Source organism: Augochlora pura, chromosome 11, assembly GCF_028453695.1.
Source record: "Augochlora pura isolate Apur16 chromosome 11, APUR_v2.2.1, whole genome shotgun sequence".
NCBI classification, from domain to species: Eukaryota; Metazoa; Arthropoda; class Insecta; order Hymenoptera; family Halictidae; genus Augochlora; species Augochlora pura.
The window spans coordinates 248,190-270,064 of record NC_135782.1 but is presented as its reverse complement, the minus strand read 5'-3'; the positions used below and the strand labels follow the sequence as shown (position 1 = coordinate 270,064).

Genomic DNA, 21,875 nt, shown 5'->3' with positions numbered 1-21,875 from the left:
GCGGTGAAACGATAGTTTGTTCCGTCGCGTTTCCCGTGCCCGTGTTCCCCGTGTGTATCGTCCGCGACGCTCTCAGTTCCAGTTTTGCGACGGAGATCGCGGCCGTCGTTAAAACGGTGGATCGACGACACGCGTTCACGGATCGACGGTCGTGCGATCTCGGCGACCCCGACGCGATCGTGCATCGGATCTGGTGGAAAACAGGCCGCGACGCGATCGATGGAGAACGCGAGAGAAGGACGGGACGCACCGTTGCCGTTCGATTCGGTAGAGAAGGATTGTTCGCGCTGGGAGAACGATAAACCGTTGGAACGACGATAACGGGAAAGAAAAAAGGCGAGCTCGTCGAAGCGCGGCTGGATTCGAGCAACTTCGAGTGACGTAAGTCGAGCCCGAGTTGCGGACGCGTCGCTTTTCCATCGGCCAATAGTTGTTCTCGGTTCGCGTCGCGCGCGCCAGTTCGAGGAGCGAATCGAGCAGCGCGTTGCAGTGGCTGCGGTCGCTGCAGCCGAGCCGCGATCGCGATCGCGACCGAGACCGAGATCGGGATCGAGACGAGACCACCGGCTCTCCTCTTCGCGCTGGTTCCTTCTCCGGACGCGGGGAACATGTACGCGAGATCGAGCTCGGTTTTCCCCGGGACCGCGACTCAGCGAGTTTATCGCAGGCTCGGCTCGAGGAACGGCGACAGCCTGTTGTCATCTCGATAGCGACGGAACGCGCGTCAAACGATTCGGCTTTTGGACCGCTGCGCCGAATCGTCTCCCGACCTCTGTGACTCGTATTTGATCCGAAACAATTGACTTTCGCCGCCTACGTTGGCGCCGGTTCGTGCCTCGGCCGATAGAAAAACGCGGCGAGAGTCCGTCTCGCTCGCGCCTCGTGCCTCGCGTTCTCGGAGGAAAAAAGGAAGAGTCGAAGCTGCCGAAAAGCGTTGGAAAGTGCAAACGAGTGCGGAGACGCGACGCCTCGGCTGGAACCGGAGGGTGGTCTGCGATCGCGAGCCTTCCTCGAACAACCGCTGCGTTGCAACGCGGTAAGGTCTGCGAATCACGGACGTGGTTAGAGCTTGGGATTCTCAGCCGGAAACGGGAAAGCGAACAACGGAGGCGGCACTCGTCGTTTTTCTGGGCTGATTCGAAGGGTAGCGGACGGAGCGCGTTTATACGAGTCGTGCGCGTACGTTACGTGCTACGTGCTACGTGCTACGTGCCTCGCGCTACGTGCTACGTACCTTTGCGTGACCAATTTAGACACGCGCCATCAATTTAGAGGCGAGTTAACCTTCGTTAGCCTCGCCGCGGCTCGACGCGACTATGTGAAAAAAAATCTAGTTTTCTCTCGATACTCAGCGCACTCGAACGATGCGCCGCGAAGAGGTCGTACGCGTGACCAGCGTGTTCCAGCAATTGTTGCGTAACGATCGTGCAACGACCTTGCAACGAGATCGAATCGTTCTCTCCTGCGTATCGTCTTCTCGCCGAAGATACGGAAACGGGAAGCGTCGCGTGTCGTCTCCCCGATAGCCCCGCGAAGCCGGAACCACGGTTTGCTCGTGCTGTCGGTCGTTAGTTGTCAGTTGTCAGTTGCCAGCCGTCGCGTCGCGTCCCGTCTCGTCCCGTCTCGTTCGAAACTAACGAGAGCAATCTGTTTCTTTCAGAATCGTCGATATGGTGGGGAGCTTGACGTTCGTCACCGCGACCAGGTTCGAGGATGATACTCGAGATTGCGCAAAGAACATTTCGGATCGCTTGTCGCCCGGATGTTGCGATCCTCGGGTACAAAAGCTGGCGATCCAAGCGTGGGAACGAACGGTAATTGGCGACGCCTCGCAAAATTTGACGATACCGGCGCCCGTCGCAGCGACGACAACGGCAACGCCATCAGCATCGGCATCGGCATCAGTATCGGCGACGGCAACGATAGCCGCGATAGCAAAGCCAAACTCGAATTCAAACACAACGGTAATCGCAGCAACGCCGCCGACGACGACATCGATGCCGCGCGACCGCGAACCTGTCGCAACGACCGACGAGCGAAGAGTCTACAGCGATTGGTTCCTCGCAAGCTGCGCGGAACTCGCGAGTTGCAACGACTTGACGCGCGACAGAGGACTCGGCACAGCGACAACCTGGTTCTTTCAGGTTCGTCGGCGTTGTTCAAACATTTGCAGTAAGTTCGAAAATTGGACCTTGGGACGACCTTCGCGTCTCTCGAAGCGGACGCGTTCGTCGAAATCCTTAGTACGGGGAGAAAGGGAAATGGAAGTGGAAATGGAAATGGAAATGGAAGTGGAAATTAAGGAAAAACGTAAGAAACGATATCGGCCGAATTCGAGCAAAGAACGCGTCGTGTCGCGGCGCGGTGCGCTGTTCGATCGTTGTTGGGGTGTCGCGCTCGCCGCTCTACTCGGGATGAGCTACGCTCGAGATCCGCTCTCTTCGGGATTCCGCGATTTGGAGCCTCGAGATTCGCTGCGTTACTGCGCGTTCTCTTCGTGTTGCAGATTGGTTGCCGAAGGTGTGCTCGTGCACAGAGAACGGTGTTGCGATTCCTTGGTTCTCCGGTCGACCCGTGAGACGAGTCGGCAGTTACGAGCGGTTCGGATCCAGAGGCAGCGACGTCTTCGAATTTGGGCAGACCGCGTCCGAGCCGACGGTGAGCAGAATCGACGAATGCGCCGACGAGCAGCACGGTGGAGGCAGCTGCGACGATAATTTCGACAATGGTCAAGTGAGCTTTCGACCGGTTCGTTCGATCGAAATCGGTCTTCTATTGTATTTTGGCCTGGCCCGAACGGGACGGCACACCTACATCGACTTACCGTATATCCAATTGTCTCGATCGGTTTTCTCGGCCAGGTGCTGGAATTGCATTTTCACAACGAGGACGACACATGGAGCAGCTTGCTCGTTGAAGAGAATCTTCGAGCAGACGACGCGTGTCGGTTGCTCAAAGTGAAGAGGAACGTTTCCGGAAACGCTTGGTCCATCGTTGAAGAGTGGCCGGAATTGGGAATTGGTAAGAACCCCGTCAGTTATTCGGTTACCGCAATAGTCCGATTACCGCAATCGTCCGATTCGATGGCTCGCGCGACACGCGAGCTCGATGTCACCCCGTCGCGCGTCGTCCAGCTCTCTAGCCTAATCGCGCCTTCTCCCAGTTCATTTCCTCCAGTATTTATCTCCCTCTTTCCGCGTTGAATTCCTTGTATTTTCCACGAGGGGAACAGAGCTCGAGCTCGGGTGTTCGCGTCCTCGAAAGATCGATCGTGTTGCTGGAATTGGCGTTATCTGGTATTCTCTGTGTGTGTCGGATCGGTTTCGCAGAGCGTACTCTGGAAGATCATGAAGACATCGTGGCCGTGCACAGAGACACGAGAACGTTCGCGTCTCGGTTCCGCAGCAAATTTCTCCTTCGAACGGATTATCTCAAGTACGAATTCTTCGTGGATCCCAAGGTGAGTAGACGAATGCGCGGAAACGTTGCCTATTCTCTCCTCTTCTTTGCGTCTACGGTAATACGGAGATGTAAACCAATTATGGGGCACACCTCGAGTCGATTGTACCTCGGTTACCCTTTCTTTGTTGTCGCTTCGACTAAAATATAATAGAACCTTGATGATTTCATGACGTAGCCATAGATTGACAATACTTAAAAAATGAAAAAGGAGCAACAACTTGGAACCTTCGTAGCTCGACAAGCCACGACAACGTCGATTATGGCAATATTACGGTATAATAAAGTAAACCAAGAGCAAGAGGACAGAGCATCGTGAAACGTAATTTATTTCTTCTCGAAGATCGATTCGATGCTTGTTGTATTTTGCTGATTGTTGATATCGATACAGAAGATTCTCCTCGTTGAATCCGTGGCTTGGGTTTATCGCTTCTTTTCTTAATTTTGCCATAATTTATGTTTTTCGGTGATCCTGCGTTCTACATGTCGGGTAACTGACAGACGGCGAATGTGGTGCCTCTCGCGGAGACAAACCGAAGCTCCGTATGGGGTCCGTCCAGCGCTAATTAGCCTCGCGGCAAAACGGCCAAATTGTTGGCCAAGCAGTGGCTCCACTTGCGGTAGAGGTCAAAAGCTTTCTTTTGGCTAGTAGTTTCAGCGTTTCGTCATGGACTAATTGGCGCTGTACGGACCTAGAACGGAGCTTCCGAGCTTCGCCGCGAGAGACGCCACGGTTTGGCCAACAGTTTGATCGTTTTGCCACAAGGCTAATTGGCGCTGTACGTACCCCGAACGGAGCTTCAGATTTTGTCCGCAAGAGGCGCCGTTGATCCAGACTAGCTCAGGGATTCGCCAATACGAGTCACGCGACAAGAATCATCCGCGATTCTGATAGGCGCTCGCACGTATATCTATGTGGTAGGATGCGACTATTTTGTTGCGTTTACTACACTCGCGCGTGGACGACGCACGTATGTCGCAAATTGTGTTGAAAAATAACGTCCAACGACCCTACTTGACTCTTATCGCGTGACTCTTATTAAAGGGTTTCCAAGAATAGCAGAATTTTTAAACGTTTAGGAGCCGATGAGAAAGTCTGTATACATGTATACATTTGCTAATAATAAATAAATCTGTTTGGTACAAAAAGGATGCTGAAAATTTGCCCAAACACCTTTGTACCCTTCAAATGTTTTTCTAACCCTAAATTATCATATTTTAGCGACAACAGCCGAGCGACAATGACCGAGCGAGACTCCGTTCGAATCTGTAAATTCGACAACTTGTTTCCGTTTTGGGGACGGTGGAAGTTTAAATGGAGCGTCTTTTTCATTTATTCCAGCAATTCTTTCCCTCCGATATGATCGCGTTTCCTGTACTCGACAAGTCGAACGACAACGGCAATGGCACGAACACTGGAGCAACGACGATCGACGATGAGAACGCCTTGAGAGTCAGTATAAACGCGGACGAACGCGAACGTCGTTTTCGTTAACGAATTGTTATCGAATTTCAGAACTATCTGCTGCAAGAAAACGCGCCGTGCCCGCAGGTGCTAAGCCCAGCCTGGGTGCGAAACGGATATTTCGACGCGTGGAGAAAAATGTACTTGTTGCTACGAAACGAAAAGCTCTACGTGCTTAAGAAGGTGAGCAGTCGTGAACATAAACTTAATCGTAATTGTATTTGATAAGAAAACGGGGCAATCGGTTCCGCAAAGGATTGGAGAACGCTCGAAGATGCGAGGGTCACCCTACCGAACTTTGCTCGAATCGAACCCACGGACCGTTCTACCACCGTGATTGTAAGATATTTTTCCTAGCCGCTTTCACCGACCGCGATGCGCTTTTATGATCATCGTGGAGTCCCAAGTCCCGGTCCCGAGTCCCGAGTCCCGGTACTTCATTTCCTCTGGGTTACTCTCGTCGGCTTACCACATCTCGGTGCGGCGCTTTCCTTCCTCTCGGAGCCCATGGAGAAACTACGACATTGTTCGCGTTGATTCTACATGCTACACGTGTAATCTCGACGTCCCCCGAGTCTGGCGCATCGAAAGGTGGCTCGGTCGCGGAGGATTCTCGCGTAGGCGGTGTTTGCGAGGCGATCGGCCGTGTTTGGATGTTCGAGCAAGCGATCCGTCACGCCGCGCCGCGCCGCTCCGGACCGGGCCGGGCCGAAGCCGTTTCCATGCCCGGTTCCAATGCTCGACCGGTACCTTGAAGCGTTGACAGGGGCAAACGCGAGGAGCCAAGTCTGTTCTGGAACAAGGCGTCCACACGGGCGGACGACCAAAAGACTTTAGATCGGCTCTGGTCGACGCTTTGCGAACTAGCTCTCAGGTAAGACGAAGGTGCGAAACGAGCTGCGCGTGACACACATTCGTGCCGGCGATAGAGTTATTCTGCTAGGAACACTGCTCTCTGGGTCGACGACCTAGCAACTCCCACCATTTTCCCCTCTCGCTTTCCCCCACTTTTCATCCACTCGTCTTTCCTTTTCACTCCCTTTCCACGGGTCGTTCGTTCCGTCGCCCCCCACCCCACCCCCTTCTGTTCTCTCCCTTTTCCTTCTCGCCATCTCTGCGCTCGGTTTCTCGTGTCTCTTTTCCTCCTTTTCTCCTTTCCTCCTTTCCTCCTATCCATCTTTCTACCTTTCCTCTTTCCCACTTTTCCTCTCTTTTTCTTATCCGGCGTTCGGCGATGAGCTTGCTCTCCGGTTGCTGGATCCCTGGCGGACGCATCGTTCCGATCGCGGATCATATCGGACCCCAATCCTTTGATGCCTCGGTTCGATTTTGAAGCCGATGGAGACACGGTCTCGTCGAAAACGGAGGAACTTTGATTCGCTACCATTGCCACTGCCATTGCCATCGACACCGTAGACCAGTCGGGGTCGAGCTGGCTGCCACCTTCGAACAGTCTTCTCTCCCATCGGAACCCTTCGAACTTCCGTAACTCCGTTTCCCCCTGTACTCGTTTTACTCCGTTCAGGGTGCCGGGCAAGCACAATACGTTTTCGCAACGCATAATATTACACGACCTCCGTTGCATCCATTTCATTGTTCGCGTTCGTGACGCGTGACGAACCGTGAACGATTCGCGTTTTCGTTCTCGTTCTCATTCTAGTTCTCCTTCTCCTTCTCGTTTTCGTTCTCGTTCTCGTTCCGAGTTCTGTTCGCGTCGGGCCGCGAGAGCAGCTCGCCGCGAACGTTCTCGACACGCGAGTTCCATGTCTCCGAGAAAGCTCGCTAAATTGGCTGTAACTTTGTTTCAGATGAACGAGTTATCGACGAGGCGGTTTCAGGTAAGAGGATCGGCACGATTGGTCGAAGGATCGCGGCTACGCGAAAACCGGAAGCGTACGCGCGCCGTCTTGCCTCGGGTGCCGGTCTTTGCGAATCCAACGACGAGAGACGGAAAAAGGAAAGTCGAAAGAGAGAAGCCCGCGAAACCGTTGGTTTGGCTTTCCCGCCGTCGCGGGGCCAAGCGTCGCGGCGACCCGCCGATTTCCCGCGTCCCGCCGAGCCGAACCATTTTAGACTTTTCACGAGTTTAGTGGGTTAGGATATTTGGAGTAGAATGCGCGCGACTGACTTTTTGGCGGCCGGCCAAACTTTGCGTACTTTCCAAACGTGTAATCCTTGTTTTTAGCGCGATCGGTAGACGGTTTCGAAATACGCGAGCATATTTCCCGGCGCCGCGTCGATCACTGCGATCGAGAAAATGACATCGGCGAGGAAAATTCGCATAATCTCCCGTCGGTCGAGCCCGCTTGTTCGATCGCGGGCTGTTTGGCGTCGCGTCGTCGCGGCTCCTCGGAAGCGGAGCGAAATTCGGCGAGCAGAAATGGAAGCATGCGCGATCCCCGCGGATAAGGACGAGGGACGAGGACCGTGGTATGCGAAACCTACGGGATGGTCGATCGCGTTGACAAGGAACGGAGGAAAGGAGAAGAAGGGGTTGAGAGTGCGACCAGCTGATTCGGGAAAGTTGGCGAGGGAGCAACGAAGAGAGTAAGGCGCAACTGCGGCCGCTGTTCCGCTCTCGGGCCGGCTCACCGGCTCTCGATGCTCGGCTCTCGGCTCGCGGGCAGCGGTTCGCAGTTCGCCGTCGCTGCGACGCCGCCGGGAAACCAGCTGACTGCGGGCCTCGGCTGTTTCCGCGGCACGACTCGGCAACCGTCGGATCTTTGTCCGACGCGAATGACGCGATGCACGAGGGTACCCGGAGTACCGGCGAGCAGCAGGCTGCTCAGGCTCGGTCGCTCAGCCGCTCCGCCGTCAGTTGTCGACCCGACGTCGTCGTTGGGAGGCGATGCGCGCGTGCGCCTCCTACGCCTCCTACGCCACTTTCGTCGTCGCCGACGTTGTCCTCCCTTGAATCGCGAATCGCGACCGGCCGCATCGACGCCGTGTCGCGGGACCGATCGGTCGCGACGTCGCGACGCCAACGCTAACGCCGACATCAACACCGACGTCTTTGTCTTCGACTTGTTTCCGCTCAACGGTGAAACAGCTGCGAATCGTGCAAGAAGATCGGCGTCGACGCGCAGTCTGCCGTTGCCTTGCCGGTAGATCGTCTCTCTCTCTCTCTTTCTCTCTCTCTCTCTCTCTCTCTCTCTCGTTCTCTTTTTCCCTCTCTCTCACACGCTTGCTCGTTCGCTTGCTCGCTTCCTATCCCCTCTTTCCGCAGCCTCGGCAACTAACCCCTTCCTTCGTTTCTCCCTCGCCATTGCGCTCGTCATCGTGATCGGCACCCCGCGGATAGCATCAGCATGAACAGCGGCGTCGTCGTCGCCGTCGTCGTCGTCGATTCGCTGCTACAAGAAATGAACACCGAGAAATCAAAGAGGCTATCGAGGAGGCGCAGAAGGTCGAGGAAGATCCGCGACAACGCCGCGACCGTCGCGAGTATCAGCGAGAGAACGGTTCGTCGGCCGACGTCGGGGATACGCGTTTTTCATTCGGTTTACTTTCCGAAATTGTAATCGAAGGCGTTCTCGCGCAGAGTGCTGGAACAGGCTCGGAAGTGGTTCAGAGCTCGTACGTGTCGTGATTCTATCGGTGTCCGCGGAAACAGTGGCGTAAAGTCGAACGCGATGAATTAGACATTAGACCTTAAATGTTAGACGTTGGACGCGCGGCACGATCCGTCGTCCGTATCATTTGTCATACTCCGTTGCATACGAATCGAAATCGAACAAACGCGCGAAGTCGACGCCAAGGATGGAGCACTACTTTCGCCGGAGCTTCCACGGTTTCGACGATGGAAGAAAAATGAATTTACCGACCGAATCGCGACGCGACCCACAGTTGCTCGATTTCGCTCGCGACGAGTCGATTTTGTCGAACTTGTCGTAGGTGGAATCGAGTTGATCAGTTGGAAGAGACAAGCAGGTGCGAAGGGATATTTGCTAGTTGTACGTGTTCGAGTCCTCTGCGATCGTGCGCTCGCTTTTTCGTACGTGAAGTCTGAATTTAATCGCGGCTGAATGCCTCCGTTCAAAAAGAAAGTCGCGTTTGTGCGAAAACATTCGCTGTATCAGTTGACTTGTACACCGACAATGGGACAATATTCTCACGATCTTCGTGTTCATCCTTCTAAATAATTTTATAGCATTCGTGCAAGGCGAACGAACGAATAGGCGCGTTTACGATTGAACGAAGAACAAAATCAATGTTCGAACGTTTTATTAATAATTTTTCTTTATTCGTAATTGTAATTCGTAAGCTGAGCCAGCGAAATCGACGGGGGTATCCCCCACTGTGCGACGCGAGAAAATCGTTGGATTCGCAGAGAAAGCGCTGACTCGTCGAAACGAGATCCACCGCAACGATCCCAATGATCCCGGTGATCCTACAGGGGACAATGGCTTTTACGCAATCGATGAATCGACGAAACGTCGATGGAGTTTTCTCCGGATACGGAGCGGTCGCGAGGCTCTCGCTTCCGTTTTCCCTCCCGCCCTCTCTCTCTCTCTCTCCCTCACCCCCCCCCCCCTCTCTCTCTCTCGACTATAAACTGTAAACCATAGACTTATAGACTCTCGAGTCTCGACCCGACACGTTCACGTTCACGTTCACGTCCACGTTCACGTTCACATTGCTCGTCTCTCTCTCTCTCTCTCTCTCTCCCCCCGATACATGATTCCTAGGCCTAGCCGTTTACCCACTTATCCGGCGAACCGTTTCCGCGCGCCGCATCTGCCTAGCCTCGTTCGCGTCGTCTTCCTTCGACTCGATCGTATCCTCGACGTCTATCGGTTTCGCCACCAGATAATATTGCAATAATTTTGTCTCGTTCCGTTTGAAACGTTATCGTCGAATAGGTGTATGTCGCGCCCGTGTCGTTTGGTTCGAGGAACGACCTCCTCGATGGTTCTGGAGCAAGTGCCGAGCGGTCCATCGCGACACGGTCCTCTTACCAAAAGGCAACTCTGCCTTCTCTTCCTCTTCCCCTTTCCCTTCTTTCCCTACTCCGTGGCTAGATCCTTCGGAAACTGAGTCCCGATCGTCCGACGATGCGACGTCGGATCGGATCGGTCGCCTTCCGCGAGCACACTTTCTTCCAACGAGCTAGAACGGATGACAGCCGGAAGACCCGTCCGGCGGTCGTCAACCGTCGCCTTAGTCTCGGCGAGGTGTCGTTTTTGGCGAGGTTAGGCCCGATGTAAAAAAACTCTGATCGATCGAGCATCGTAAGCTTGGCCTCGCTCGTCGAACCGGTCGACCGGTTGCCGTCCTCTGCCGAAATCTGTAACGCGAGGTGGTTCCCCATCCCCGTTTCTAATTCGGTGTACGACATTGGCTCCCGCTACACGTCGCTCGTTCGTCGCATTTCCGCGCGTATGACGGATCGCGCTTCTGGAATTACTCGGAAACCGGTTCCGGTTCGGCCATTGCCGCGCCTCTCTAAGCGTTTTGCCTTGCCCTGTCCCTTTCCCCGCCCCTTTGCCCAGCACTAGCTGTCGTCGCCGCCTCGCTTCCGCGTTTTCAATGCCGCCCGTCCGATTCGAATCGATGCTTCCGGATTATGAAAATCGGCGGTCTCGCGGGGCGCCGGGTGTTCCCGCGAGCGTCGACGACCTCGGGGCAGAGATCGGAGGAAAAGGAGAAGCGAAACGGGCTCTTCCCCGTCCTTCGTTCGCGCGACCAATTCTGATGCGATCGAATGCTTTCAGAGGACTGAGCGACTAACCACTTTCGCCCACTTGTCGGATTTCGTGGTGTACAAGATCGCGAACGCGAAGGGACCGTTCCGCGCGCCGTTCGAGTGGGGCCTGTGCCTGAAACCGTCCAACACCGGAGAAACCAAAAGCACCGTGGCCGGAGAATCCTGCGTCAAGGTGGTCGCATTTCAAACGGAAAGATCCCGCGTTTGCTGGCTCACGGCCATGAGACTCGCCAAGGTAACAGGAATCCCGTTGTCGATCTTCCCCCGGTCGTCGTCCATCTTTCGGCCCTTAAACATCCTCAAAGTATAAACCGCATTGAGCGTAATGCCGTGAGCGAGATCGCAAGCATCTTGCCAGCCTGATGATTCGTTTCTGTTTTCGCAGTACGGCAAGCAGCTCAGGGACAACTACAGAGCCTACAAGAACAAACAGTGCGAGCAAACCAGCGGGGATAGCGCGAAGGAGCGATACTCTTCCTACAATGTGTCCAACGTGAGTGTTCACGCGCGCGTCGATCGTTTCGCAGAATTTCGCGAGAAACGGCCGCTACTCGATGTAAACCGCGCCAAAACGAATCGGCGAATCGACGCGAGATTTACCTCGGACTCTTCCAGACCCCGATGCCCCGTGTCTTAGGCCCTAGGCCGTTGCTACGCGCACCTGGCTATCGATCATCCGGAGGAAGCGCCGCTCTCCATCGAACCGCGGTGTTTCCTCCGAAACGAGGCTGAAATCAAAACTGAAATCAATATCGTCGATCGGCCGAAACCGATCTTGTTCATCTTGTTTCCTTCCGGCCTGCGCCCCAGTTGGATGTTTCTCGTTGCACGCCGCGATTACGGATTACGGTGTTCGCGTATCTCATCGACAACGATCTCGGTCGCTCGTACGGGGACGGTCGATTTCGCGCGCCTGCGCTTCGACAACCTTGACATTGAACGATCTCTCTCTCTCTCTCTCTCTATCCCTCCCTCCCTCCCTTCCTCCCGCCCTGTTGCGACGGGGGGGTTTCGTCGCTCGACGCCGCCGCTGGTTTCCAGATTGGCGAGTATTCCTTCTCGGAACGTTGATCTGTTCCGACCGAACATGGAAGCTGTTCCCGCATCCCCGGAAAACTTTTCCCTCTCCTGCGTCGCCATTTCGCGGCCCATTTTTTCGATGGTAACGCGAAGCCGAGAGGTATCGTATTCATCGCAGCGCGACTTTTTGACTTATTGAAAGAGCGACGGACGAACGGCGTCGCGCTGCTCGAGCGATCGAGCCGCGAGAGAACCTCGTCGGGCAGTGATCGCTGCCCGCTTCGCGAAGCAGCTCACAGGGTAAATTGTCACGAGTCTGCACGATGCGTTTTCGTAGGAGTCGGTGCGGTCGCTCGTGGCCATGGACTTCACGGGAAGCGTCGGAAGGATCGTGGACGATCCGAAGGAAGCAAAGGGTATCGCGGAGAGCGAGGGGATCGATTGGAGGCGGACCTGGAGGCCGTTCTCGAGACCGCCGCCGGGCTGCGCGGTGGTCAGGCTGCACGGACTCGACGACGGGATCCACGTTTTGCAGCCGTGGTTTCACAGGGGACTCAAGAGGGACATCGCGGCGGCGATCGTCAGAGATCACGGATCGGTGGACGGGTAAGACCGAGATTGTGTCCGAAATCCTTCGACCGTGATCGCGGCAGAGATCTCGAGGATTCGACGTGGCCTACAGTTTCGCGTTTCCGTTGTTTCAGCGTGTTCCTGGTTCGCGAAAGCAAGAGCAACTTGGGAGCGTACGTGTTGACCTACAAATACAGCGACAAAGTGTTCCACGCGCAGATACAGCCGGTAAGATTGCTCGCTCCTGCGCGATCCTAGTCGAGACGAAGAGAGAGCCGAATACGACCGGACGACGTTGTTTCAGGTTTTCGACGAGCGATGCAACTGTTGGCTGTACACGCTCGACAAGGGAGCCACCAAGTTCTACGACCTGCTGCAGTTGATCGCGTTCTACCAGCTGAACGCGGGCTCCTTGCCCACGAGACTGACGCATTACGTGCAGAACGTGGTTCCGGCGTCCCTGCCGATCGCGGACGACGGCGTAGCGTCGCCCTCGTCCCCCACGCCACCCTCGCCGCCGTCGCCGGCCTCGCCACCGTCGCCCGCGTCGCCGCCGTCGCCGACCGAGACCGCTCCTCGGCTCGTCGCGACCGCCAACGATCGGCCCGAGAGCTACGCGAGCCACGAGTCTCTCCGAGGATAGGATTTTGGGCGGCCCGATTGCCTAGAACGGCCCTCCGGAAATGCCTCGACGCAATCGGGTTGCTGGAGTTTGTGCCTCTGCAGTTACAGCAAGTGGAGTCTGTGAGCTGCAGGCTGCGACGCGCCGGGAGCGCGTGCACCCGAGGATGGCGAACCGACTAGTCGGCGCCGTTGCGTCCTTGCGTTACATTGCATTGCATCGCGCCGGTTAGCACGGCGAACCTCGAACGCTTTTGGTCGGTCGGACACACAAAAGCAATCATCATCACCGTATCACCGTATCATCGTTTCACCGTTGCGCCAGAGTCGCTGACCGGACGCGCACCGGTAGCGGCTCGTGGAACTTGCTCGGAACCTGCAAAAGCTACAAAGTCTACGAAATCTACGGAATCTACGAAATCTATGAAATCTACGAAATCCGTAAAAATTGCCGAGATCCGGCGACTCTGTTTCGCGAGTCCGCCGTCGCGACTTGCCCGTCTACAACCGACGTTTTACCAACGACGATCGATACACTCGGGGATGCGATGCTCGCGCGTGCTTTTCGGTTCGAAGAATCGACTTTGATAGCGGTTATTCAATCTCGATTTCTTATTCCGATGGCCGCGCGACGTCGATGTCCGCGCGCTCGTCAACGCGGTACACGGACCGACGACGTATCGTTTGCAATTTAATTTTCCGCTTCGTCTTCTTCTTGCCCGGGTCTCGGTTGTCGTTGTCATTATTATTATTACTGTTATCGTTGTTGTTGCTATTATTATCATTGTCGTTGTCGCGTTGTTAATAGCGACGCTCGTGCTTGCTGCAACGATGATAATAACGACGACTACGGTTATGATTACAATTATGGTTATTATTACTATTACTACAAACCGATTATCGTAGATACAAATCGTTACAATGATATATATTTTGTACGAACAATAACGGAAAGTTGTACCACGACACGACTCCGTGCGGTACGAAGATCGAGAGACACCAAATTTGTGCTCGATCCGACGCGACGTTCGATAAAAGAATAATAAAGCGCGGACACGCTGTCAAGCTCGCACCGTCCAGAGTTGTTCGTTCCACCCTGAACCGTATAGCTTCGACCGTCGACGTTCCGGGCGGTTGCGGAGGGTCATGGCTGTTCTTCGATTTCGAGCGAACACCGTAAACGCGCCGGCGTTGGGCGAGCAACCCTCTCTCGCCTCGTTCGTCGCAACAGGTAAGTCGCCTCGACTTTGAAGACGATTCGATACGAGCCTAGTCGAGTCGAGCTAGGCAGCGGCCGACGAACAGGTAACAATCGCCAGGGAGACGGTTTGGACGTCGGGGTGGGGTTAGTGGGAGGCAGAGGGGAACTTGACTCGGCTGGTGTCGGCATCGGTGTTGGTGCTGGAACGACGAGTGATGGAGAGACGTAGAGGCGGAGCAGCGGCGAGATGCCGAGGTGGGATTTGTATTCAGGTGCGCTGCAGGCGGTAGTGGCAGGAAGCAAGGTGGTAGCCTGGTAGCTCGCAGGGCTCTCGGCTCTCGTCTCTGCCCGCGATCGACAGTTTACCGCGAACGCTCGAGGAGGCGACGCGTTTTCCTTTCCGGGACCGTCGACGATATGCGAACGGCCGACGGTGCTCGTCGGACGACCCGATCGAGTTTGCCGATCTCGGACCAACCGATAACCAAGTAAGAGAACGCGCGCGATCGAGACGTGCTCCGAGTTCGGTCGCGGAATCGTTGGAACGGAAGTGGACCGCCGAGAATCGGTCGCGCGCGTGCTCGCGGACGCAGGCGCGTACGATCTTTGGGGTCGAAGACGAAACGATGGCGAAACCGATTCCGCCATCGCGAAGCGATCGTTCCGTCCAGGCGTTCAAGTTGTCGCAAATATTCGCGACTCGTCGCTGCTCCAGGCTACCTAGAATTCGTAGAAGACGTAGGCGCTGCTAGTGTCGGTACGCGGTGATCGCACGCGGCTCGCAAAGGCGAAACCGGTCGGACGGCATTCCTGTCCCCGATCGACCGCTACCAGCCACGATCCGATCTCTCCGTAGTAAAACCGTTCCTCGACTCGCTACGTTCGCGTTCGAGGCGTCGCGTCGCGCGCGGCTCCTTCCACGGACGCTTCGTCTCGAGTCTCGAGACGCGCGTCCTTGCGACGACGATCCACGTCCGCGCGTCGATCTGGTACCGCAAGGTGCCAGGTACGACTGTATTTTCTGTTGTTCCCTCTGATTCCGCACACATTTTTTTACGAGAACATTCCCAGCATCGCGACGCCAATGTCCAACGAAATCGGGGAGAGGTCCGAAGCACGAGATCGAAAGAATAGCCGATGGGCGGAGAGGCCGCGAAGGGACGGCGACGTAGCTACCTGTCGAGTCGCGCCACGTAGCGACGCATCGGTATTTCCGATAGAGGAACGGATCGAAGATACGAGACGCGAGCGATCGTAACGCGACGCGACTCAGTGCTGCACTCGCTAGCGGTACTTGATTCGAGGCGAAACGTTTTCCGAACAGGCGGCGCACAAGGATCGTTCGAGACTAGTTCGAAGCGCGATACCGCCCGGTGACTCACGCGCAGCGTCTTTCTTCGACCGGCTCTCCGATCGGATGCTCCGTCTCGTTCGCGCGCGTCTTTTCTCGCTTCTCCCTTTCTCGCGCGTATCCTTGGCAAAGCCGAGCACCATTTTCTAAGGCGAGCCGATCCCGCGATAGTTTCAGGACAAGCATGGTTCGCCACGAACACGTTTCGGTGGATCTACGTTGAGAGGCGAGGCGAGAATAGGACCACGTCGCTCGGCGAGACGACATGAGCGTCGAGACTCTCGCCGCGGGGCTTTTGCTCGCGGGAATCGCGGGTTTCGCGGGTCCGACGGCCGAGGGAATGAACACGCGAAGGGAAAACTGCGGCGACGTCTGCCCCGTCACCGAATACTGCAACAAGCACAACAACCTGTGCACACCGTGCTCCAATATCTGCGACGAGGACAACTACCTGGAGAAGGAGTGCAACGCTTATTGTCGAGGTAACAGCTCGGGAGTAACTCAAGCTCGAACGCGCCTCGCGTGTCCTATCCGTGTTTCAAGATCGATCGAAAGAAAGAAAGAAAGCGAACGTAGCCAGTAGGCCAACCTCTGTAGGAAAAGCATGCATCCGCGCAGAAGGTAGGCCCGAGTCCGTTGACTTTACACCTGACCACCGTCCCTCCGTCGACTTCCCACACGCCACAAAGCACAAGGCGCGCGGCACACGCGAACGCGCTCGATGACTCATTCCTGCGCCTGCCTGCCCCCTGCCTACCTGTGCCTACCTGCCTAACCCAACTGCCCGTTTCTCTGCCTCTTTTCCTTCCACACGGTCTCCTGCTTTCCCGTTCGCGTCCCGTCACACGGAGAAAGCCGCGGTCGAGTACTCGCCAGCTAGCCGACCATTTCTCCGCATCCGACCGCCTAGAAACATTCGACGATTTCTATTGCAGTGTACCTGCTGACGCGCGTGGAGCGCCAATACGAAGATCTACGAAGTAAGTAGAGCCAGCGTAGCCGATGGCAAGTATTCGCGCGTTCGAACTCGATTCGTCGACGCGTCGGCGTCGGCAAATAATAAGCAACGTTCCTCCCGACCGACAGGTGAAGTGGCCAGGCAGCGGGACTATTCGACGGCGGCGATCGTGGTAGCCTTCATCTCCCTGGTGGCGGTGGCGTGCCTGCTCGCGAGCAGGTTTGTCCGATGGAAAACCATCGGAGGTGCTTCGCGCCGACTGTTTTCCGGAAAATGGCGAAAGGTGAGTCCGGTCGGAGCGACCGTGAACCCAAGCTCGAATTACTCTCTCTTTGACCGTCCGGTGTGCCGACGTGTTTCAGAAAACTCCGGTGAACAAGAGCAACAATCACGAGAACAACAACAAGACCACGGACGACGCGGAGGCGGCAGGCTACAGGCGAACCGGTCCTAAACTCGTGATGCCGACGATCAGCGCGACCGTGGCGCCGTCCCGAGATCCGGGGGCCACGATCGGGATCGAGAATCGCATTGAGAATCGGATCGAGAACCGGATCGAGAATCGCAGCGGCAGCCGAATGGAAAATCAGGCTGGAATTCGGAGCGGGCAGGGCCAGGGGGGACAGGGACAGGGACGGGCGAACGAGGCAGCGGGAAGCCCCGCAGCGGCCGACAACGGCACGCCGAACACGACCACGACGACCCTGTCTCTGTCCGGAAGACATCCGAGCGAGGACACCACCCTGGACTACGCCTACGACAATCCTGCCATGACTCCCAGTCCAGTGTCCGTCCAAGTTCGGAGAGATCGCGAAAGTTCGTTTTGACTTTAAATCCTATACGGAATTGTACATAGCGCGTAGACTCTAAACAGCCTACGGATAGCGTAAGTGCGAGTGATCGAGCGGTGGATGGCGCGGCGAAGCGCGCTTAGCATCGCCGCGTCTTTTGAGTCCTTATCAATTGTTCCGTCCATGAAAATGAAAGGCCTTCGGAGCGAAGTGACACGCTTCGCATAGGTCGGCTCGGGTCGGCGCGGGCACGGATCGGACGTCGATCCTTCAAGGCGACGCGGAACGCGCAGCTCCTGGCTCAACTCGACTGCTCAACGCTCAATAAATCTCGCTCGTCTTTCGAAATTCTGCGCGTCCCACGATCCGTCTCGCGCGAACCTCGCCGACCTTAGGATAAGCTTCGTTTCACCGATTTTGCACCGGTTTCTATCGATCGTTTTCGATTCTTTTCGTCGTCGTACGGAGAGTCGACGTCTTCCAAGAGCGAATTCCTCGATGCGACGACCTCGAGAACTCGTCCAGTTCTTGAAAGGATTCGCGCGTTTTCTTCTTATCGTAGGCGTTAACCATCTGCGGGTGTTTGTTCGTTTTAAGTCGTTGTCTAAAGATTCTGTTGCGTCTGTTGTCGGCTGCGTGTGGAAACAGTTCTGTTAGAAATCTAGAAATATGAAAATCTGGAAATATACGAACCCGCGCACACCTGTCTGCAAAGATCTCTGTTACCGTGAGCGATCCTCTTTTCCCTTGGCGCGGAGCCGATCCGAGTCTCTAAGGATGGGGCTCGGAACGGGCGGATCGCGTCGCGATCGATGGCGACCGAGAGGGAGTCTCGAGCGGTATCGTCACCGTCGGATTCGACGATCCGGCGTGCGGCGATCTCGACATCACCAGCTCCCTCGTGTTCTTCTCCGGCTTGATCAGCACCACGTAAACTTTCGGCAGAAAGAGACAGAGCAACTGCACCAGGCCGTTCAGCGACAACGAGAGCGCCAACGTGATCGCTCTGACCACGTTGCTGACCGAGGCCAGGTAGAGGGGCACGAACGCGAGCCACAGGACGATCGTCGCGTAGTTCGCGAACCCGATCAGCCGAGTCTCGTTGAATCCCTCCGGGCACTTTCTGGTCTTGATCGCGTAGAACGTGGACGCCACTGAAACGCGAGCAATTTCGCCGTATTAGAATCAAGTCGCCGCGGTTCGACCAATCGCGAACCAGACTTACCCGTCAGTACGAACGGATACGCCAAACCGATCACGTACGATCCGTCTTCGGAGCCGCGGCAGATTCTGACGTTCGCTTCCCTGCTGGGGTACGAGTTGGTCACCGACGGCGGTTCCCTCAGCAGCCAGGCCGCGTCGAAGGCAACCTCCGCGAGCGTCAGGATGCCCGCGATCGTCAGCTGCGACCTCGGACTGGTGAACCTGCGATGGAAACGCGAGTGAAATCGTCTGTGCGACCAAACGACCTCGTTGCTCTCCTACCGTCGCTTTCGCGGGCTCGGACCGGGATCGTTGAATATCCGGTGGATCCTATTGATCTTGGTCACCAGCGCGGCGTAGCAGAGCGTGTAGCAAAATCCGATGCCGAAGCGGACGACGGCGCAGCTGGCGGTGCTCGGCTTGGCCACGATCGCGAACGTGATCGAGAAACTGGCGAGCGCGCCGACCAGCAGCAGGAACGACAACTCGCGGCCGGAGGCTTTGATCATCGGTGTCTCGCGATACCACCAGAACACCGAGAAAACGAAACCGGTCAACGATATGCCTGCGGACACGAGAAGAGGTACGAACGCGTGGAGGAGGCGCGCGCGCGGGAGGGATCGGGGAGAAGGTGCGTCGAGGCTTACCGAGAACGGCAACCGCCATGGCGGCGATCGCCCACGGGTTCGAGTGGTCGACGAACTGCTCGGGAATCGGCTCGCAGCCGGTGCCGTTTTCCGTGGGCCGGGTTCCCCGCGCGCAGTCCTCGCACCTGTGCTCGTCGACCCGATATCGGTAGAGGCCGCAGCTCTGGCACCTCCAGCAGCACGGGTCCTCCTTCGCTCGCACCATGATCCGGTCGGAGCCGCACGGTCTCGAACAGGAGGACGCCGGGAAGTCCGTCTCCCCTCGGAACTTCATCTTCTCGCGATCCAACCGAAGCTCCGCCCGGCCTTGTTCGTTCGCTGTGGAAACGGAACGAAGATAGAAACGAAAACGGTAAACGCGGTGTTCACGGCAAAAGACATACGCGTGTAATTCCCTACGATCGTCCATCGGTAGGAGCCGTTCGTGGTTCGTCGAAAGTTCAGAATCGAGTATCTCGGCGGCCCGTCCACTTGGTTCACGAATTCGAATCCATAGCCCGACTCGTCTGCGGAAAGGGAAACGTTTAAAATTTTGATATCGACGTCGCTTTCGATTTCCATATCGATGGACTTACCCGCGAACGAAACGTTGGACAGATAACGAGAGAACGTTTCTCCGTCCATGGATCGCATTCGTTCGCATATGCCGTAGTATCCTGAGCCACAGTTGTCCGTCTGCGCGTCGCGCAGAGCGTATGCGACCGCGTAGACCGCGTCTCGAACGAAATGCAGGAAGCGTCGTTGCTTGTATCCGTTGGATCGATCGATTCGGAGATTCGGGTCCGCGCACCCCTCCTCGGACCTGAGTTCCTCGCTCGAGTAGCCGCATCCGTGATACTTGTACCAGAATTCGCGGAACCAAGGATTCTGTTTCTCGTGCCGAAGCGTCAGGGCCGTGAAATATTCGTCGAAGCCCGAGAGCGGGGCGTAGAGGGGCTGCACGGCGAGCGCTCCCTCCATCTCGAACACGCTACTCTTCCGTTCTTCGTCGATCCGATCCGGCCACGAGTCGCTGCCCAACCAAACGAACTTCGAATGTAGACCCATTCGACTCGCCGCCTCCAACACGCGCAGAGTCGCCGATTTTTCCGCGAACAGCACCACCACTGGAAACGGTCGATAGCGAATAACGGACATCGAACCGGGTAGCAAACGGTCCGCGATCGATTTACCTCGGACGTCGGTTTTCTCGACGATGCTGTGAACCACTTCGTCGTAATCTTGATCCGTGAATCGGTCCTCTTTGATCCTGTGCGGAGCGGTGAAGCAGATCGAGTACTCGTTCGCCAGGGAGATCAGCGTCTCGTATCCGTGATCGCCGTACTCCGAGTCCGAGTAAACGATCGACGCGTACGACCACTCGAACCGTCTGTCGGAAAAGGAACGTTCTCGTTAGTTTTCGGTTACGAATCGAGGAATCCAAGGACTCCGTAGGAAGCCGTACACACTCACCGAAGTATCTCGAGCATGGCGCGGGCTTGGTTCACGTCGCTCGGTACCGTCCGGAAGAACTGCGGGAATCTTTCTTTGCTGCTCAAGAACGGCGACGTGGCCATGTACGAGATTTGCGGGATCGAGAAGAGCGTCAGCACCGACGCGACCTGCGAATCCAATGAATCTCGATCGTACGGGTACACGGAGCGCGGGTCGTCTGGTCTCGCGAACAAAAAAGCTCACCTGGATGGTGACCGAACTCGACTGCGCCCCGAGCACCGCGATCACGTCGTCGAATCCTCCGTCCATGAACCTCGGAGCACTTCGATCCTCGCATCGGAACTCTTCTTCCCCGTGCCGACTGCCGCGAGCGATCGAACCTATAGGAGAAAACGTAGTCGCGAAACGATTGATCGAAAATCGGTTTCTTTTCGGGGGCTTGGTCGAAAAGAATCTACCTTTCACAAAGTAGAACGCCTGTTCCAGCGCGTAGCTCGGGTTGTCGCACGTGTCGAAGGCCAGCGCACCTAATCGTATGCCTGGAAGAATCGCCGGATTCTCGTTGATGCGTTCAACGGTGTACAGCATGGCCTCCAGAGGTTGAACTCCGTCCTCGATCTGAAACCAAAGGAAATTGAACGATGGAACGCGAACGGTATGGAGCAGGTCGCGCGCGGCAGCTTCATCTCACCTGGATCTCGCCGCAACTGTTGCCTCCGCTGCCTCTTCGGTGAACGGGGAACAGGCCGCCCAAGATAATGTGTCCGGTGATGTTCGCGTAGGCCACGCTGCCCTCGACGTTCGCTTGACGCTCGAGACTCGACAGCAACGAGGAAAGAAGCGCGATCCTCAGTACTCCGACCATCGTTCTATTCCGTTGCGCTCGCGAGTTCCCGCACCGTGCATGTACCGTGAAACGACCCGGTCCTCGCGACCACCACGAATGGAAGGGCGCGACGCGTCTCGTCGGTCTTCGAGGCGAGGATGCGACGAGGTTGCACGATGTCCGACCACCGCCGAAACAAACCGGGAGTGGTTGTTTCCGTTTTTCCTGCCGAACCGCGTGCAAAGGAAATCGATCACAGAAAGTAGCATTCCGTGGGAGGAAACCAACCCGAGAACCGGACGTGTACAGGGAGAGAAGGTAAACGAATCGGCCGCGAGCAAACAGGGGCACGGAAAGAGCAATTCCGCTAAGCGGTCGACGTTTGTCCTGTCACCCTCTGTCCGTACATGCCACGCGGCGATTTCGAGCTTTCAGCCTCTCGTGTTTTCACGATCTAACGCTTTTCTGAGCCGCGACGCTGCTACGAGCCGCTTCTCGGATTCCGATCGAATTCTTGTCGAAGGAACCCGTTCGAGAATTACGAGCGGCGACGGATGGACGATGGACGGGCGACGGACACGCAACCGACGCGATAACGTAGGGGTCGAAGAGAGAACGAAGA

General features: G+C 56.2%; 3 protein-coding genes across 13 annotated transcripts; 2 read left to right on the top strand and 1 right to left on the bottom strand.

Moving 5' to 3' along the window:
* Positions 1 to 15: 15 nt before the first annotated feature.
* On the top strand, positions 16 to 13,912 carry LOC144477124 (growth factor receptor-bound protein 14). 9 transcript variants are annotated; one of them, XM_078194604.1, is made up of 13 exons: positions 16 to 381; positions 1,661 to 2,144; positions 2,507 to 2,748; positions 2,862 to 3,021; positions 3,330 to 3,460; positions 4,802 to 4,912; positions 4,976 to 5,107; positions 6,733 to 6,762; positions 10,639 to 10,866; positions 11,017 to 11,124; positions 11,989 to 12,257; positions 12,356 to 12,449; positions 12,526 to 13,912. In XM_078194604.1, exons 2-13 carry the CDS (start codon positions 1,763 to 1,765, stop codon positions 12,862 to 12,864), a joined length of 2,226 nt encoding a protein of 741 aa, XP_078050730.1. In that variant the 5' UTR covers positions 16 to 381; positions 1,661 to 1,762; the 3' UTR covers positions 12,865 to 13,912. The 9 variants fall into 9 exon arrangements, with proteins under 9 accessions (XP_078050730.1, XP_078050729.1, XP_078050728.1 ...); XM_078194603.1 differs by having other exon boundaries at positions 1,661 to 2,172; positions 2,507 to 2,733; XM_078194602.1 differs by having other exon boundaries at positions 1,661 to 2,172.
* Positions 13,913 to 14,260: 348 nt separating this feature from the next.
* Positions 14,261 to 17,845, top strand: LOC144477130 (uncharacterized). 2 transcript variants are annotated; one of them, XM_078194618.1, is made up of 5 exons: positions 14,277 to 14,531; positions 15,566 to 15,876; positions 16,330 to 16,374; positions 16,481 to 16,635; positions 16,715 to 17,845. In XM_078194618.1, exons 2-5 carry the CDS (start codon positions 15,660 to 15,662, stop codon positions 17,177 to 17,179), a joined length of 882 nt encoding a protein of 293 aa, XP_078050744.1. In that variant the 5' UTR covers positions 14,277 to 14,531; positions 15,566 to 15,659; the 3' UTR covers positions 17,180 to 17,845. The 2 variants fall into 2 exon arrangements, with proteins under 2 accessions (XP_078050745.1, XP_078050744.1); XM_078194619.1 differs by lacking the exon at positions 16,330 to 16,374 and having other exon boundaries at positions 14,261 to 14,531.
* On the bottom strand, positions 17,782 to 21,836 carry LOC144477123 (metabotropic glutamate receptor 6). Of its 2 annotated transcripts, XM_078194598.1 has the most exons (11): positions 21,119 to 21,836; positions 20,886 to 21,045; positions 20,671 to 20,807; positions 20,446 to 20,594; positions 20,166 to 20,362; positions 19,569 to 20,099; positions 19,377 to 19,499; positions 18,994 to 19,311; positions 18,629 to 18,911; positions 18,369 to 18,568; positions 17,783 to 18,297 (listed from the first exon to the last, which is right to left on the bottom strand). In XM_078194598.1, exons 1-11 carry the CDS (start codon positions 21,290 to 21,292, stop codon positions 17,915 to 17,917), a joined length of 2,655 nt encoding a protein of 884 aa, XP_078050724.1. In that variant the 5' UTR covers positions 21,293 to 21,836; the 3' UTR covers positions 17,783 to 17,914. The 2 variants fall into 2 exon arrangements, with proteins under 2 accessions (XP_078050723.1, XP_078050724.1); XM_078194597.1 differs by having other exon boundaries at positions 17,782 to 18,297; positions 19,377 to 20,099.
* Between the last annotated feature and the right edge of the window lie 39 nt (positions 21,837 to 21,875).